Source organism: Salvia hispanica, chromosome 6 (genome assembly GCF_029641045.1).
Source record: "Salvia hispanica isolate PSC_SH4W2 chromosome 6, Shi_PSC_v1, whole genome shotgun sequence".
Lineage (NCBI taxonomy): Eukaryota > Viridiplantae > Streptophyta > Magnoliopsida > Lamiales > Lamiaceae > Salvia > Salvia hispanica.
In genome coordinates this window covers 694,663-712,996 of record NC_142697.1, presented here as the reverse complement: position 1 = coordinate 712,996, position 18,334 = coordinate 694,663, and the positions used below count along the sequence as shown (strand labels likewise).

The window sequence follows — 18,334 nt, the reverse complement described above, 5'->3', positions numbered from 1 at the left end:
ATACTCATTAGAAAATAAATTTTTATTTATAAACGCTAAAATTAATTATCATCCGTAAATAAATTAAAACATCGATACTAAATTGTAAGCTAAATTTTTTATTTATATTGGACCTAAGTTGAAACCTTTAATTGGGCCAATGACCCATATTGCATCAAAATGGGTTGAATGAATCGAATCAAATATACCCGATCCGATCAAGCCCAAACCCGCTAACTTTCTGGTGACCCGAATGTCAACCCATTTTGAGTTTCGGATCTTCCCTATTTTCTTGCCAAACACGAAGGAGAAAAGCTCAGTTGCAGAAATATAAAAGTGAAGTTCACTCCGAATTTATTCAAAATCTCGCTTTCTTCATTGGTGGGTTGAGATTTGCCGGATTCAGATCCGTTTCAAGTTTTCTTCTGCTCAAATCGCGAGGATTAGTTTGTATGAACGCAATTCTGTTTGATTCATCGTAATTGAGGTGTTTATTTGATCTGTGCGCAGGAACTTTTGAGGCTTTGGGTTTACGTAATCGAAAATGTTTCTGACGAGGTAATGATGATATGTTTAGGGTTTCTCTGAGGTTTTTGAGCTAATTTATTTTGACAGTGGTGTGATTTGTGTTTTTCTCGAAATTTTAGGACTGAGTATGATAGGGGAGTGAATACTTTCTCCCCTGAAGGCCGGTTGTTTCAGGTTGAATATGCCATTGAGGCGATTAAGGTATTATTATGCTCATTTCAGTCCGCCAATTGAGTTTTTGTTAATGATTGTGTGTGTTAGATTTGTAGCTTTTGAATTATAAGGTAGTTTTTGTGCTTTCTTTGAGTGTTTTCGTTAATGTGTGTGTGTGCGTGTGTGTTTGGTTTGTAATTTCTGAATAAAAAGGTAGTTTCTGTGCTTTTGTTTAGTTGGGTTCAACTGCAATTGGTGTAAAGACTAAGGAGGGAGTTGTTCTTGCTGTTGAGAAGCGCATTACGTCACCGCTGTTGGTATGTTTATCATCCTGTAAATTAAGCTTGGCTTTAAGCTAGTTTGAGCTTCTATTTTATTACTGTGAAAACAAGTGCACATTTCAACTATTGGCTATTAACTCCTTGAATGCATGAGTGTGTGAAGGAGATGTGATATTTTTTGTTCAAAAAAGATGTAAGCTGGCTGTACTTGCGATGGTTACCAATGATTCAAGTATTTGTTCTAGTTAAAATGTGAGTTGGATATGTTATGCGTTGTAGCTTTGAGGTCAAGAATGGTACAGTGCAAGATAGTGAAATATCGAAGGATACTGCCCAATGCCCCTCCACTTCATTGTAATTTTAGGTGCAAAATGGTGAAATTGTAAACATGATTTACACTTTCTGAAAGCCAAGTTGCATTTTATTGTCATTTTAGGCTTTCTACGATGTTCAGTGATCTATACTGGAGTACTATTTATTTGAATATATGTTACATTTTACTGCACACAGGAGCCGAGCAGTGTGGAGAAGATAATGGAAATCGATGAACATATAGGGTGTGCCATGAGTGGTTTGATTGCTGATGCCCGCACACTCGTTGAGCACGCGCGAGTTGAAACTCAGGTACCCTTTAGTTCACATTCCTTGTCAGTTCTTAAGACCTGTCAATATTCGGTTTCACAGATGTTAATGTGAATCTGTTGCATCCTCCAGAATCACAGGTTCTCTTATGGTGAGCCAATGACTGTTGAATCTACTACTCAAGCCCTCTGTGATCTTGCACTGAGATTTGGGGAAGGGGATGAAGAATCCATGGTTAGCATCTTTCAAGTTTCATACATATATCTTGATTTTTTTCAAAGAATTGTTGCTATCAGTAAATCCCGGAATCCCCGAGTTTGTGAAATGTGGTATTCAAAATTCATTGCTTCTCACATTAATCTTCTTGAAGATGCCAAAATCTTAGAGTTGAATGTTAAAGTACTTTCTATACTACTATCAACGAGGCATTTTATACCATAGGATCTTATAGAGCTTTTTCGTTCAAGTTTCTATCTTGTAGTCTCAAATTGAATACCAGAGACTCTCAATGCCTTTGGAAAGTGTAGATGCATATAGTTTTATGCGTCATGAAAGTTCAATGTTTAAGTTGCTTTGATGCGAGGAAGATTCCCAAATCATTATTGTTCACAATCCAGCCAGTCTTTAATTCTAACCTAATTAAGTTACAAACCATATGCTTGTGCTTTTCTAATTTTCGATCTTTGTTTTGTGCAGTCAAGACCTTTTGGTGTATCTCTTCTCATTGCTGGTCATGATGAGAATGGCCCCTGCTTGTAAGTAGTTTTAGTTTAATTTAGTAATAGCTCTCTTCGAATAATTGGATACAAGTCACCCGACATGAAGTCTTCTGCATGGTTGAGTTTCTGTGTTACTGACATAGTGACGTAATGCATGTGATATATGTGAAATTATAGAGCTTTCTAAAACATGAAACATTTGGTTAGCTCATTTTTAATGCTAATCTCAACTAAATTTTCGAATAGGACCAGCTTCTATGTGGTATATTACGACCTTTTCTGAATGCTGAAGCTGCTTGTATAGTTACCACTCCATAGTCCATACTTCGCTATTTGTGGATAACTTTAGCTGTAAATCAAAGTGTAATAATTACCTTACCTATTATTCCTTTCGGCAGCTCTCCTTGCTACCTACTTGTTCATTAGAACATACACTAATTGTGTTATGCACAGGTACTACACTGACCCATCTGGCACTTTCTGGCAATGCAATGCAAAAGCCATCGGGTCAGGTTCCGAAGGTGCTGACAGCTCTCTGCAGGAGCAGTATAACAAGGTATCTGTTCGTTTGGTTATTCAAGTGCGCGACACTAGATCTTCAGTTACCTGATTCATTCGTCATGCTTGCAGGAACTGACCCTCAAAGAAGCCGAAACCATTGCACTCTCCATTCTGAAGCAAGTTATGGAGGAGAAGGTAATTACCATGGACATCACTTTTTTCGTCAGTCTCATCTTATAAGCTTCCCCCTCAATGTAGTGTTTATTAACTGCCATGACGTTTCTTCGTCTCAGGTGACGGCCAACAATGTCGATATTGCTAAGGTGTCACCGAAATACCATCTCTACTCCCCTTCCGAAGTTGAAGAAGTTATCAGTCGCCTGTAAGGGAAAGAGGGATTGGTCTGTTTCTGTTGGCTTTTCTCTTGCTGCAATGTTTGAACTCATTTTGTAGTGCTACTCTATATGTTAGCTTAAACCTTAATTTTCCTCTTTTTTTCACTACAACATTTTTCTGACTTTTTATGTTTGGGCTTACGTTATAAAGTAACCTTACATTTCTAAATTTAAAACCTTTTTTTGCATTTCATTATTTACTTATGTTTCGTGTTAAGTACTTATATGCTGGAGCTATGTCTAACGCTAACAAGTAATCTCCTTTGTTGCAATGTATATTTTGATTTTTAGTTTTGGACACATAAGAAATGAATGTCCACTTAATTAAGTGGAGAGATAATAAGCATGATAGAAAAAATAGGAGAAAAATAAAATAAAATAACTGATATTTTTTTACCATAAATGAAAATGACTCAACATGATGGCACATTTCCAAGTGAAACATATCGAACATCCAAGTCTAATTTATTGTTTCAACATCCAAGTCTAATTTATTTCTTACTGTAACAACAAAACAGCCTTCCAAGTCAAGAAACAACCAATTTATGAACCCAAAATTCTGAAGATAATATTGAGCTCTACCCAAATTTGCTCACCAAAAGCATTTTTATTGCCCTATATTGTTTGTACAGATATAACCTTGGAAAGTCGAATTCGAACTATTGGGCTTTGCTCAGTCGCGATACTCATCCATGAACGCTTTGTGAAAGTCCGTGAGACGAGACACGATGGCTGGTATTCTGTCCTCTTGAGGTAAAATCGTGCACCTGAAATGCCATGTCCCGGGAACCTACAACAATACGGTGCATCAGTCAGCAGCCGAAGAAGAATCCGCAAGAAAAGTAAAAGCAGATATAAACCAGTTAGCGTGATGAAGCCACTACTACACTATGTCACATTATTTAGATCTTCTCGTTCGAACGTATTGCCAATCGTTTAATGCTATTACTTGAAACAAATGCTCCCAACTAGTATAAGTCGAGTTACTGGTCGTTACCTGTCCAAATCCAGAACCAGGAACGACAACCACTCCAGTGGCATTGAGGAGACAACGAGCATAGAATGCATCAGGAGCAGTTTTCATGGACTTTGCAGCTTCGATTGCTTTGTTTGGCAAGCTAATGCGAGGGAACAAATACATTGCTCCTTCGGCCCTGTTGCAGGTTACTCCCTCCAAACTATTGAGTGCATCTTCGAGAGTCTGAATATGCACAAAAATCGAGTTAAAGTCGAGCACGATTTATCTTTTCGCCTATTTCAATTGATAATTGCAAGTTTTATTCAATTTTCTTTCATTGCTTGTGTCTCTCTTAGGTTTTCATTGATGTTTCATTGCTAAGGTTCGAGACGAAGTGCTAACCTTGGCTCGTCTCGCCAGGGAGGATAAAATTCCATCTCTCTCAGCAGTATAAGATTCATACGATTCATCTCCCACCTGCATTGCATCCATCAGATACGAACTTCTAAATACGAGGCGCACAAAGTGGAAATGGTCTGAAAATCGAACAGAGTCACGATAGTACTAACCTTTGGTGGGCTCATGACGAGGCTTGCGAGAATCTGACCGGATATGTTAGAACAGAGGTTGACCGATGCTAGTTTGTACATCTGCTCTCTTATCTCGGGAGCGAAGCCAGTGACTTCCATGTAGCCTCCCCGTTTTCCACATTCTCCGTAGTAACCTGGGAGCATCGAGCAAAATTAAACACGTATCCTAAGATTATCATGATATGAGATGTGCCTGTAGCTATACCTTTCGACACGGACTGGAAGGATACCAAAGAAATGTCTTTCTCCCCGTAACCCATGGACCGTGCCACTTTCTTGAACGAGTGAAACTGCTTGTCGGGCACATATATATTTTCTTGGTACACCTGCAGAGGCGCGGCTAGCATCAGCAATCGACTAAGTTTATACGTTGGTTCTGTCATTTTCAGCCCATTCATACACGTAAAAGTTAACGAGAAGCAAAGTAGAGCACGTGAAGAATAAAGTCACCTCATCTGCCAAAAGAACGAGTCCTTCATTCTTGCAGAAGTCGACAATTTGCTGTTGGTTGCTCTCAGCCAAAACCTTCAGAGAAAGCGATAAATACGGGAACCAAATAACGAAAAATGGAATTGGTATCTACAAACACGAGGTTTGGCCAGTTTGTTACCTGCCCGGTGGGATTGCCGGGATTTATAACGACTAAAGCCCTCACATCGATACCCTTTGATCTGGCTGCTTCCAACTGTTTCTTAACATCAGAGACTTCCAAACCCCATCCCGTAGCCTCATCGAGATAATATGGAACCTAGGAGACAATAACGTGATGACTTTATATCATACTTCGATTTTGAAGAGAAGAAAAAGATGTGAAACGTACAAGAGAGCCTCCATGCAGGGCAATCGAAGCGGAATACAGAGGGTACTGCGGAATAGGACAAAGGATTCCGTCGTTTTCCGACCTTATCAATAGCTGCATCATCATATGCACCTGAAAGACGAGGGCGGATGTTGTTATATCTAGAATTGCACCTGTTTCGTCTGAACAGTGATAGGTGAATTTGTGAATACCGCAGGGCTTGCGCCATCTGTCAAGAAGATATCATTTGGATCGGCCGGGAATCCATCACGAGCCTCGATGCCAGAGCATATTGTGTCGCGCAGTCCTTTGATACCCTGATTTTAATGATGAACACAAGTTGTTACATCAGTGAATGAGACATGAATTTATCATATGAATTAGATTTCAAAATGCTAATTTTATTACCTGGCTGTGGCTATAAGCTCCAGTGGCTCGTCCAGGAATCTGATCGAGTATCTGAAATGCCCGCTCGATAGAATCAGCACTAGAGATTCACAACAATGATTTTGTTAGAAAACAAAGATTGAGCCAAAAAACATGCAACCTAACTATTCCACATGTATCCACTGACAATAGACAAAAGGGAAAAAACAGTACTAAATCTCGTTTAAAGAAGACAAACGCATAACTTGATCAACTAAAAAGTCGAAAAACACAACTCGTTTCAATCTCGACAGAAGCAAAGTTAAAACAAGAATCCCTCATTGAGGAAACAATCGCCTATCAAAAATCCCATATCAACAGGGATACATATTGTCACGACTCCTTCCAATACAACAACGTTAGGTAGATATGATTACGATGAATACCTAAATATCCCCTGTGTTTCGCCTTTATCCAAAATGGCAGGATGGTCACACAAAGCAAGGACCTGAAATCAGAAACGAGGATGTTTGAAATACAAGTAACTGCACAATTTCGAGCTTCGTTGCACCATTGGAGCGTTACACACCTCTCTGAAAAAGGTGATTGGCTGCTGCCCAAGAGATTGAGGATTTCCAATATTGCAGTATATTATCTGCGGAAACAAAGAGAAAATGAAGCAAACGCAGTGTTTTGGCCAATGCTATTGCGATTCAAGTAAACTATAAAAATGCCAAAACTTTCGCAAATTTGATCAAATTGAAATCACGAAAGCAAGCTTCTAGCATGAATATCACCTTGTGTGAACTAACGAGAGCAACGTTACTTTTATTCACAGGACTTTCACAAGTTCAAATCAAATTTTTTTCAATTCAGAGTTGATTGTATGTTTCACTGATGAGAAAACTATCACATAATCGATTCTAGTAAACTATACTCATCAAATCAAGCTTCTACAAGTATTTGAAAATTGTATATTTTTGTTTGAACTTTCCATCCTCACTTTCAAATTCATACCACAAGTCGATAAAATTTCTAATATACTTTACACATCACGCTACGATTTGAACTTGCAAGCAACTCAATGCCTAATACACTACTCACCTCATCGAAGGGATGAGAATCCGGATTGACCTTCAAGTCTTCTTGTAATTTCTGTCAAAACAAAGCATGTAAAATAACAACCTCAAAGTTCACAAACAAAATGCCTATGATGCATCGAAGCTCAAAGGGTGAACGAACTCGTTTACCTGAGCAAGGTTCACGATTTCACCACGGACTGCATACTCACACTCCAAAACCTGGTAAAGAAGTTTGTTCGATTATTAGATTTCCCCCCTTCTCTCCAAGAATAGCATTTGAACAAGGCAATCAAATGCTGATAATACGAAACACCATGAAAAGGAAAAGCAGTAAATCCGAGATAGGTATCACATCATCAAACAGAACAAAATCACATTCTTTACATACTCCTATTTCAGATAGGAAATGTTTGAATATGGAGCCTTTCAAAGTGATACATTCCAAGATCCAATTTTTTGTCGGCTTCCGTACATGTTCTTTAGCCCGGTACGATTCCTATTATTACTAGGATGATTATGGCTCACTACATTACCTATACGTAGTTGTTCTCTCATTGTAAGTTGTATCCGAAAAAATAGTGAAATCCATAGCTTGGCATCACGCCATCCGTAGACACACATCGTATCGGACTGGATAAACACTTAATCTCATTTGCATTAGTGATTACTTGTGCTTTATTATTTCCCAACAACAAACACTTAACACTCAGACGCACAGCTCAAGAAACAAGCCAATGATCAAAAACATTATCAAAATAACCAATCACACAGAAAAACAACCCTGGAAAATAAAGCAACATAAAAATGGAAGACTGAGAGTAGTGGCCAGCTCAGTGTTGACAGCATACCCCACCAAAAACAGAAGGTCAACTAATCAAAAAATTCACACACAAATCATAACCACTCCCAAAATCAGATCACAAACATCAAAAAAACAATACTAACACCACAAATAAAAACAAGCGGGAAACACCCGAACAAGATTTTTTAAAAAAACAAATCACCTTAGGATTGATGGAATCGATCTTGATAGGGGTGGAGGAATAATCAGAAGCCATGGATTCAGAAGGAGCAGATGGATTCGAAGCAGCAGAGCTCAGGAAACGCAGGAGAATAGACGATTGGGGCAGCGGATTTTGATGTGATTGAGATGAGAAGACTGAAGCGGTGGGATGCTGCAAACTGACAGCACAGATTTTCCTATGTGCTAACAAATTTTTGGACTTTTCCGCCGCAAATTTCCGCATTTTTTTGATTTATACGAATCGAAACGGGAAAGGGATTTCTGGGTTTATCCTCAGCCGCCGAAAGATTTAATCTTTTGGATGAAATGGCAAAGTGCGATGTTTACAGTTTAAGGATTCTTGCTGAACAATCATATATAGGAGAAGTTTATAGGCTTTGCAATAACTCAAATTTGGGTCCCACTTTTGGTTAGATTCTGGTAAAATAAAACCTTGTTCTATTTTTGACTTTATAAACTTAGATTAAAATTCTTTAATTTTATTTATTTTTAGTAATAATTAATAGAACTATCAGAAGTGATATAATGATGAGATACAATGAATGGTCCAAAGATTGGCTACATATTTTATTTTCCTTGGAAATATTTGTTACATTTAAATGTTTTTACTATCAACGAGTCGTAACATAGCCACCAAACGGCCCCTTAGTGTATGTGGAATTTGAAGTTTGTATTTTTTTAATTGAAACAGTCTCGACTATGCATCTATAGCTAATCTAGAGAAAATAGTCAACTAGCTAGGAATTGCGTTAGTGTGCTAACTAATTTATAGTAATAACTAATGACTTTCAATTTTGTGTATTAAAAATATCAACACAAAGACATAATTATATCAATACAATATGTAAAATTTAAATATCAACACAAAGACATAAGTTTAGCACAAGAAATTGATAAATTTATGTCTCTGTGTTGATATTTTTAACATACAAAGTTGATATTAGTTATTAGTTATTACTGTAACTAAGTTAGTATTTAATCACCCCCAAACCAGGTAACCGTATAAAGTTTTGATGGAAATACAAATTTTCAAATACCAAGCGAATTAATTTTACAATACAAAGTTGTCAGAGAGAGAAGATATCAAAATTAAACAAAAAAAAACTAATTGTATAGGTATATGTTAATTTATGTCGAATCAAAAACCACATTTGATTCAGCCAGCCAAGATGGGCCTTGAATAAATGAATTCACGGTGTACTTAGACGCCTCGGCCGTTGTGACAGTGGGCCTATACCCGGCCCATTTAACCCGGCCGGCAGTGCTCGACCCTGGCCCGGTATTCTGATACTCGGCATAAAAAATCGAGTTGGGCGGGTCGACACCCTTTACCCAAGAAATCCAGCCCAATGGGTTCAAAAACCCGCCGATTTCGGTCTGCATGACGATGGTCGTCGAGTAATCTTTCCAAGGCCGGCCCAAATAAGTTGGTGCAGTGAGCTTATCAAATGGGCCCATCACACATCTTTGGATGGAAATGCCAGTGTTTTGGTTAGGGTCTTTCTTGCCTTGTGCAGTGATGGTCACAAATTGGTTGGCCATGGGCTGCCTAGGCATGATGTTGCACTTTTGGAAGACGACGGCGGCGTTCCCGAAGATGAAGTCGATGGTGCCCGTAATATTGCACTCGCGGTAGAACTGGCGATTGGAGTGGGGGTAGAGGGTGTCTTGGTAAGCATCAAAGGAGCATCGATGGAAGACAGATTGGTCGGAGCCCGATCGGAGGGCCACGGCCTGGTGCTTGTGTGGCCCGGCCGTGTTTTTGAACCCTATGTCCCGGGCTATAAATCCCTTGCCAGCGACAGCTGTTGCACCAAAAATTTAATTTAGATAGTTAATTCAACTATTAAAAATATATCAAATCTTAAGAGATACAATGTTGAAGAGTTCACTTATATGGCACTTGCTTGCAAGTCTAAACTTAGTGACTAAAATAAGTAGAAGTCCACTATATTATTTTATTTTGGTTTGCAAGTCTATTATAGAATAATATCTTTACCTATGTGAAATCATTACATACAACACAGTTTAAGTGCATTTGATTAGATTGCTCACACCACCAATGTAAATGAGATGATTGTGTAGACACCACACTTAATACACATGATTGGTAACTAACCATATTCATACATTATGCATATTTAGTGAATAAAATAAATAAATCAAATATTGCTACTTTTAATTAACGAATGAAAAGTGGAGGTTCATGATTTTGACTAACAAAGTGAGAGCAACAAATATAATGATGTTGACCTAAAAAATTCACATGGTAGTGTCTCAAAACTTTCATGACGTGTTATAACATGATCTAGTTGAAGCATTATTTGTATCAAATCACATGTTATCTGACATTTTCAGATCATAAATTAGGGGAGTGCTTCCCTCAGATTCGATCGATGCTAGAATTATAAATCTAAAGTCCAAACAAAAATTTAAAATCAACATCTAAATTCCCCATCACTTGTTAAAAAAATTATAGTCCTAATTTGCATCTTGCATTAATTTTTATACTACTTCATTTAAAATTTGAAATTAATAAAAAATAAAATACGAGACTGAAACACTAACCGAAAGTGGCCGTGTCGAAGGTGGCCACTCCGTCGACATTGTTCTTGTCGGCGGAAATGACCGTCGCAGCGGCGCCGTCGCCGTAGATCATCACATTCCAATGCGCCTTCTCCAACAACACATTCTCCTTATACTCTCCGGCCTTCACATATATCACAAATCTCGTCTTACTCTTCTTCTTAAGCATCTTCACCGCCTCATTCACCGTCGTCACATCGCCGGAGCCGTCCGCCGCCACTGTCACATCCGGCTTCGGCCTCACCTCCTGCAGCAGCCTCCGCTCCGCCGCCCCGACCCACGCCGGAAAACCATCCGCCGCCTCCCCCAGCAGCCGCCGGTGCGCCGGAATCTTGAACCCCCCGAGAAATCCGACCACCTTCGTGACGATCGCCAGGCTGTTGCTGGCGAACTCCGTGGAGTTCGCCAGCAACTTGCTGACGTCATCCCTAACCGCGGTCGCGTTCGCCCCGGCCTCGTCGAGGGCGTCGAGGCACGTGTCCTGGTCGGTGATCGCCGCGCTCAGCCACGTCCGCAGGTCGTCCGCGACGGAGAGCAGCTGCTTTCTGTCGCTGGCGCGGGCCGCGTCGGCGGTCTCGCTCAGCGAGTCCGCGGCGTCGCCCAGCACGGCGCTGCAGACCTGCAGCGCCTGCCTGGCGCTCGCGCCGAGGCTTCCGTGGCTGCGGACGTATTCCGCCGCGAAATCGGACGCTTTCGCCAGTGCGTCCGCGGCCACGGAGAGCGAGTAGCGGAAGATCGTCTGCGGATCGGACGAGTTGGCGGACCTCAGACTCGTGACGCACGACTCGGGGTACTCGGTCGCGCTGCAGATGGATTTCAGCGCGGCCGAGGTGGTCGCCGGAGTTTCGCCGGAGTTGTTTTTCCGGTGAGCTAAAGTTCCGGCGACAATTCCGGCGATGAGGCCGATCAGAAGAATGGCTGAGATGGCGAGGATGATGAGGCGCTTCCGAGTTTTGCGACGGAACTCGGTGTCGTCGCGCTCGTCGACTTTGCCGTAGCCTTTGAAGGACTTGACGGTGTCCATGGCTGAGTTTGTGTTTGCGTAAAAGGCGTGTTTTGGTGTTTGTGTTTTTTCTCGAGTTGGGGTATTTATTGAGTGATTTTTGTGTTTGTTAATTTGATTGAATACTTCTTCTTCGATGCTTCTTTTGTTTTATTTAACCATTAGTTTTGTTGAGAGAGTAATACAGTGTGCTCTGGCTGGATTAACGTGTGTGGGATAAGCGCTTTCACATTTGTTCCAGATGAGTACGCGCTTTTACAGTAGAGATAATTTGTTTCTCAATATTAAATTAAGACAGCATTATCTCAAAGATTGAATTAGCTAAGATTAATTTTGTCAAAAAAAAAAGATTCATAACTAATTTTACGAGACATTTTTTTCTTCTAAATTTTCGATTTAGCATTTTAAAAAAAAAATTATTAAGTTTTTTGCATAACAACTCATGCTTATAAAATACCACCTCCGTCCCTCAAATATTGACACACTTTGACCCGACACGAATTTTAACAAATGTAATCGAAAGTGACTTCAAAAAATTGGTAGGATGTGGGTCCTACTTTTAAAGTATTAGTTTTATAAGAAAATGTGAGTAAGAATGAGTTAGTGTAATATGAGGGTCCACTATAAAAAATGGTAAAAAGTGAAGTGTGTTAAATTTTTAGGGACGGACTGAAATGGTAAACTGTGTTAAATTTTCAGGGGCGGAGGTAGTACCGAAGACTCAACAAAATTATATGAATAAAAAAATAAAGTTTTAACTTGGTTGTATCTCATGTTAAGTTCTATTATGATGAATCCCACTGAACAAAACAAGATAATTATTAAACCAAACGGCCATTTATGTATATCAAATTAATTTTGAATTGTTGATGGGTTTTTTTATTATTATTAAATGCGTTGCGCATCTTGTATGAGTACACTAGAAACACTATGAGAAGAATTAAGGAGTAGTATCTTTTCTAAAGTACTATGAATTTATTGGTATATTCAAATTCTATTTTGGCATTTATAAATTGGCCCTTTTAAAATTTGACAAATTGATTGCCATTGATTGTGCTCAACCGTATGTTTGAGAGCATAATGAATGAAATTTAAATGAGAAGGGCCCTCTATATTCTGCCCCTCTATATTCTATTCGCTTTGACCAAATCTCCAAATATATACAACAATAATATATTTTCTTATATCTTTCTTTATACTCCTTTTTACACTGTCAATGTTATTTCTCAGTTTCTCTCTCCTACAAATTCATCTCATTCTTATCTTTCAATCCCCAATGATTTCATGTCATTCCTATCTGCCAATCCACAATAACAGGAATCAATTGAAAATATGTAATTTGAAATAAATGTAGTGTCTATAGTCTATACCAATCTTTTTTCTTTGCGCACTCTTGCCTCCAAGTCCTATAATTCTCCACTTTAAAAATTTTAAAACAGTAGCATTAAACATTAGAGAATAAGACATGTTATAGCCTTTCGTATTTGGAATGATATAGTGTAGGTTGGGATGAAACATTCAAATATATATATAATAGTAAGATTAAATAAAATCAAACATATAATATGAGTACAAAAAAACTAAATCGCCAAATGGACCCCTGTTGATAACATTTGGGCCGGGTGGTAAGTATTTAATTTTCTAGATCCAAAATCAATAATGACAAAAGATTTAAAACAAAAAGGTGTAGGGTCAAAATACATACAACCTGTGATGTAAGAATTCGTCAAATAAATTAAATTATGTCATACATAAAAAAATGGAAAATATTTTTATTTTTTATGAAAAATATATGTTTTATAAATGATGTGATAATGTGCTAAAAATACTCTTCATGTAATAACGTGCTAAAAACTTGCATTTTTTCATTTTTATGGAATACATTATTACAATCCACAAGATGACAAGATAAAACTTATTCCTATTTTCGACACAAAGCCACTAAATTACACATTAAGGATTATTGAAGCAACTCAAATGGGCCTTAGCTATGGGCCTCAATTATGAAAACCAATCTCATCAACTAAAAATTACACACACAAGAATCACAACCCTAGTGAATAAGGGAAGCCGGTTGAGGGCAACCAACTCCCACCGGCGACGAACTTCCCTGGCGTGTAACCCGCTGCCTCGGTCGAGCTCGTGATCACCTTGTACCCTTTCCATTTAACCCTTCCGGAAGTGGACGCCCCGGCCCCCGTGTTTTGATACTCTCCATAAGTCAGAGTATTGAGGGCGAAACTCCCGCTCCACTCATGCCACCCGGCCGGGTGTATCACGTCCGTTATGGACGACTGCATGACGATGGTCCTGGAATATTCCTTCCAGGGCCGTCCAAGATAAGTAGGAAAACTTTTTTGGACTGACTTCAAGTCAGAAGTCGCTCCAATCCTACTTTTTTGTATCACTATGCCCGTGTTCTGGTTCGGGTCGGTTCGGCCGTGGGCCGTGACCATGTTCTTTTGACCCGAATTAGGGCGACGGGCGTGGATGTCACAATCTTGGAGCACTGAGGCGGCGTTACCAAAGATAAAGTCAACCGTGCCAGCTATATAGCAGTTTATGAAGAAATTTCGATTGGAGTGGACATATAGCGTGTCTTGATAGGCCAGAATGTCGCATTTGTAGAATGCGGAAAGATCTGACCCGACCCGAAGCGCGACGGCTTGGTGCTTGGAGGGCCCGGCCGTGTTTTGGAAAGTGATGTCTCGGGCCAAGAACTTTTCTCCTACTACAGCTGCAAACCAACATTTGAGAATAAGTTAGATGCCATGTTATTTCATTTAAAAAGTGGATGGAACTACTTTATAATTAAAGCAATGGCATTAACGAAACCATCAAAAGGTGGTTGAAATGGGATAGTTTGACTAAATGTTAGACTATATACATTGATGTGATTTTATGTAACCTATTACAAATCTAGTGACTAAACAATTTTGCAACCACTATTTACCGATAGTGATTGCTAATTTTTTTTAAAGAAAATTTAGTAAATATACATAAGAAAGCAGTCAAATAATTTGTGTCGGTGATTTAGGTGTCGGCCGGGTTTTAAGTGACAATAAAAGCGTAATTAAAGGAGGGAAGTAAGCGAAGAACGTGCTAACTTATGAATCATCACATCAATAAAAATGAAACATTTCAATGTCATCAAATCATGCTTTAAAAGACGTAGAATTTATTTCCTGTCTATATAATCCAAATTTTGTACTTCCTCACTTCAATAGTAATAGAGACATTTCATTTTGCGCACTCATTTTGAAAAAATAATTATAAATAGTTAAAGTAGATAAAAAGTAAAGTAAGGGAGAGAATAACGTAGAGAAGAGTCTTCTCTATAATATTCTCTCTCTTTCTTTACTTTTTCTCCACTTTAACTATATATAATTATTTTTTCAAAACGAGTGTGCAAAATGAAATGTCTCTATCACTATGGAACGAAAGGAGTACTACTTTAAAATAATGAAACAAGAATTTCTTTTAATTTATTTGGATGATAGAAATTTTTACATAATTTATTTATATAAAAACATTAATACAGTACTTAACAATATTAATAAATATTAATTTTTTTAGGGGTTTGGACCTCTCGTGACTTATATATGTCAGTCACTGTATGCATATATGTGTATGAATAAAGAAATATATTGTATACATAACACAGTACTACTATGTATTTAATTAGAGTATTGCCAATAAAGCTAAAAATAAATAAATTGATAGATGTATACATTATTTATCATATCTATATCTATTTTCTATAATGCTCGACAGCCATATACGCATGCACACAGTTTTCCATATATAGTATACAAAGAATTCAATTGCGCACATAGTCAAATATTTGCATGCAAATATACCGTGAAAAATTGTTATCTTATTTATATTCCTAATATATATAGTCTATGTAGATGTAACATCCATGTCATGATTTATTTTATAGAAAAAGGTCAGTCACTCATTTGCATGATAGTTGACAACTTGACTAATTATCTTGTTTTCATATATAGCATAACTTTACAACTAGGCGATCGGAAAAAATATCAGGGAATAAGAATAAATTCATTTAATTTTTTGTACAGCTTTTTCAAATGGGAATAAGAATTAATCATATTTCGATTATAGTTATCAGAAAAATTATCTTCAACCCCTATCGAACTTATGCATAGAGAATTATTAGTTTAAAATTCTACTAATATTTTTTAGCCACTAATTATAACTATAATATTATAACTAATATATTGGGACCCAATTCTAGAAATATGGAAGGCTTCTAAGAAACGTAATGATACATTGTTTCTCTTCTTTGCCATTTTATCTAAATGGGCAGACGCTAAAAACAAAAGAATTCATGTGATTTTGTACTCAACGTTTTGTATGTATAGTAGATTCGTATATATCGAAGCACAATAACCCACCCCCACTAACTACAACCCAATCCTAGCCTCTACTTTGTTCTACTCTAGTCACTTTCGACACCTAGTGAACACACACACACACATTCGATTTTTGTCAATATTTTCTTAAATCAAATCACTTAATTACATGCAACAATTTTGAAGTTGTATTAGTATTGCATAATGTGAAGATCATAATGTTTTAAAATTGATTTAACTATTGATACGAGATCTAATTATTCTAGTATCTTCCACATACCATAGAAAAATTCCATGTAGCTAGATATAAATTTTTTGAAAACATATAGTAGAAATTACGAAATTTATCGTATAATATATTATCAAAATTTTATTGTATTAAAGTGAGAATGACTACCATTTCTGTATTTTTGTAAAATAGCTAGGAGTATATAATTTACTTATTTCTCTATTTTGAAAATCAGGCATATTGTAGTAATTTTCACTTATTTACATAATGGTTTATATTTTACGGAAATTGCAAACATAAAATATTAAAATTAAACCAAAATATGAATTAAACCGAATGATGCTTACCTAAGAAAGTTGAAAAGGCAAGATGCAAGAAAAAATCAATTTTAGTGGAAAAATGAGTATGCATGCACGAATAAAACATTAAAAACAAAATACAAAACACGTTTAATAGACGAAAAAGCAAGAACCGTAACTCACCAACTGTAGCGGAGTTAAACGTGGTGCTTCCGTCGACAACGTTCTTGCTGGCGGTGATGATGGTGGTGGTCCGCCCATCTCCGACGAACATTATGTTCGTCTTCTTCTTCGGCACCTCCACGTTCTCCCTGTACACCCCCGCCTTTATCCTAATCACGTACCTCTTGCTGCTCTTCTCCGGCGCCGCCGCCACCGCCGCCGCCACCGTCTTGTAGTCTCCGCTCCCGTCCGCCGCCACCACCACGTTCGGTGTCACGGAGGACGACTGCAGCAGCCGCCTGTCCCCCGCCGACATCCACTCCGGCCAGCCCCCGTCCGCCGCCGCCGCCGTGAGCTTCCTCCCGCCGTTGAGCTTCCTCTCCTCCTCCGCGTCCTTCTTCGTCATGTTGGTCAGCATCGCGAGCGAGTTGCTGCAGAGCTGCTCGACCCGAACGACCTGCCCTCCTATGAAGACTTCTCGTACGTGCCTGTCGGCCTTGCTGTACGAGAAGCCGTCCAGGCAGGTCTCCTGAATTAAAAAAAAAAAAACATTGTGTTAGATTTATTGTTTAATTTCAATTTTGTATGCTTTAGTTGAATTTCGTTACTCATTAGTATTAAGTTACATAGTTTCACTAGCGAGACTTATAACAAGACACTAAAATTATTTGACAGTATTATTGTCAGAGTGGTTAATGCTCGAGACCAAATATTTTACGTTGAATGTTGCGATTAAAAAAAAAAAAGACCTGATTGGTGATGGCGGAGGAGAGTAGGGTTTTGAGGTCGTCGGCGTGGGCCTCGATCGACTTCTTGAACGGGTACTCGCTGAGCTCGTCGACAGCGGTCTCGAGCTCATCGAGCGTCTCGTCCAGCGTCTCGAGGCAGTCCTTGAGCGCCCCCTTCTCCCGCTTCGTGAAGTTGCCCTTGTCGGCGGCGAGCAGCTTTCCGATGGCGGCGTAGTTCCGCTTCACGGCGGCGATCGTCACGTTCAGCGACAGAGTGATGATGTCCTTGGGGGATTTCACCTTCTTGCCGCCGTCGAGAGAGGCGGCGATGGAGGAGTAGCAGAGCTCCGGGTACAATGTGCTGCTGCAGGAGGCTCGAGCGATGGCGTGGGCGCCGGAGATTTTGAGGGCGGCGCTTTCGCCGGCGCCGGAGGGGCTGTGGCGCCGGGATTTTACTCCGGCGGCGACTCCGATCACGGCGGAGACCAGGACGGTTGTGGCGAGGAGAGAGAGGAGGAGTTTTTTTCGGGTGGCTTTGTCACCGGAAAATGATCTTCCGGCAAAGAATTGGCGGAGGCGGGACATTTTTTTGAAAGAGAGAAGGGAATGGTTGAGAATTTGCTTAAGGATGAGTGAGTGAAGGTGAACCTTCCATTTATAATGTAAGAGTATTATTTTAAAATTAAATTTATTTTCTATTTTGTGAAAAATGATTGTTGTATTTTTATGCTTATAAAATTTGTAATATATGGGTGTCATTTAAAAAAAATAATTTCATGAGTACAATATGGTTGATTCAGATTTTTTCTTGATAAATTAAATAATGAGTATTTCTAAATATCATAGTAGTATATTTAGAAATATTATAAATTAAATAGAATATGGGATAAAGCTCATCAACTTAACAATTGACACACGCAATGTTGTAACAATTGATTGGGGCTGCTATGGATTCTTTTTCTTTTCATTTTCCTTTTATTGAAAGAAAAATAGA

At 38.7% G+C, this 18,334-nt stretch overlaps 4 protein-coding genes across 4 annotated transcripts; 1 reads left to right on the top strand and 3 right to left on the bottom strand.

Annotated features, from left to right (window-relative positions):
- Positions 1-255: 255 nt before the first annotated feature.
- LOC125205273 (proteasome subunit alpha type-5) lies at positions 256-3,331 on the top strand. The gene is made up of 10 exons (XM_048104109.2): positions 256-360; positions 490-537; positions 627-708; positions 897-977; positions 1,452-1,565; positions 1,656-1,757; positions 2,220-2,278; positions 2,696-2,798; positions 2,873-2,938; positions 3,037-3,331. The coding sequence occupies exons 2-10, from the start codon at positions 524-526 to the stop codon at positions 3,127-3,129; spliced, it is 714 nt and encodes a 237-aa protein (XP_047960066.1). The 5' UTR covers positions 256-360; positions 490-523; the 3' UTR covers positions 3,130-3,331.
- Positions 3,332-3,507: 176 nt separating this feature from the next.
- On the bottom strand, positions 3,508-8,287 carry LOC125205271 (alanine aminotransferase 2-like). The gene is made up of 15 exons (XM_048104107.2): positions 7,938-8,287; positions 7,102-7,152; positions 6,956-7,006; positions 6,441-6,506; positions 6,298-6,359; positions 5,894-5,972; positions 5,698-5,802; positions 5,507-5,617; positions 5,297-5,434; positions 5,137-5,211; positions 4,892-5,012; positions 4,666-4,820; positions 4,499-4,573; positions 4,136-4,339; positions 3,508-3,928 (listed from the first exon to the last, which is right to left on the bottom strand). Exons 1-15 carry the CDS (start codon positions 8,178-8,180, stop codon positions 3,812-3,814), a joined length of 1,653 nt encoding a protein of 550 aa, XP_047960064.1. The 5' UTR covers positions 8,181-8,287; the 3' UTR covers positions 3,508-3,811.
- Positions 8,288-8,952: 665 nt separating this feature from the next.
- On the bottom strand, positions 8,953-11,656 carry LOC125207852 (pectinesterase 3-like). Its single transcript, XM_048107352.2, has 2 exons — positions 10,526-11,656; positions 8,953-9,762 (listed from the first exon to the last, which is right to left on the bottom strand). Exons 1-2 carry the CDS (start codon positions 11,565-11,567, stop codon positions 9,086-9,088), a joined length of 1,719 nt encoding a protein of 572 aa, XP_047963309.2. The 5' UTR covers positions 11,568-11,656; the 3' UTR covers positions 8,953-9,085.
- A 1,727-nt stretch (positions 11,657-13,383) lies between these two features.
- LOC125205402 (pectinesterase-like) lies at positions 13,384-17,976 on the bottom strand. The gene is made up of 3 exons (XM_048104300.2): positions 17,362-17,976; positions 16,634-17,141; positions 13,384-14,283 (listed from the first exon to the last, which is right to left on the bottom strand). Exons 1-3 carry the CDS (start codon positions 17,923-17,925, stop codon positions 13,592-13,594), a joined length of 1,764 nt encoding a protein of 587 aa, XP_047960257.2. The 5' UTR covers positions 17,926-17,976; the 3' UTR covers positions 13,384-13,591.
- Between the last annotated feature and the right edge of the window lie 358 nt (positions 17,977-18,334).

Bases quoted from the DNA above. Each gene is read 5' to 3' on its own strand.
- LOC125205273 (XM_048104109.2), top strand. The intron at 2,279-2,695 runs GTAAGTAGTTTT...TGTTATGCACAG, and splicing joins GATGAGAATGGCCCCTGCTT to GTACTACACTGACCCATCTG. The intron at 2,799-2,872 runs GTATCTGTTCGT...TCATGCTTGCAG, and splicing joins TGCAGGAGCAGTATAACAAG to GAACTGACCCTCAAAGAAGC.
- LOC125205271 (XM_048104107.2), bottom strand. From the start codon at position 8,180: ATGCGGAAATTTGCGGCGGAAAAGTCCAAAAATTTGTTAGCACATAGG. The intron at 5,618-5,697 runs GTATTCACAAAT...CTCGTCTTTCAG, and splicing joins CAGATGGCGCAAGCCCTGCG to GTGCATATGATGATGCAGCT. The intron at 4,340-4,498 runs GTTAGCACTTCG...GTGCATATTCAG, and splicing joins CCCTGGCGAGACGAGCCAAG to ACTCTCGAAGATGCACTCAA.
- LOC125207852 (XM_048107352.2), bottom strand. From the start codon at position 11,567: ATGGACACCGTCAAGTCCTTCAAAGGCTACGGCAAAGTCGACGAGCGC. The intron at 9,763-10,525 runs GTTAGTGTTTCA...TTGGTGCAACAG, and splicing joins CTTCGACACGGCCACTTTCG to CTGTCGCTGGCAAGGGATTT.
- LOC125205402 (XM_048104300.2), bottom strand. From the start codon at position 17,925: ATGTCCCGCCTCCGCCAATTCTTTGCCGGAAGATCATTTTCCGGTGAC. The intron at 17,142-17,361 runs GTCTTTTTTTTT...TTTTTAATTCAG, and splicing joins CCTCCGCCATCACCAATCAG to GAGACCTGCCTGGACGGCTT. The intron at 14,284-16,633 runs GTGAGTTACGGT...GTTGGTTTGCAG, and splicing joins GTTTAACTCCGCTACAGTTG to CTGTAGTAGGAGAAAAGTTC.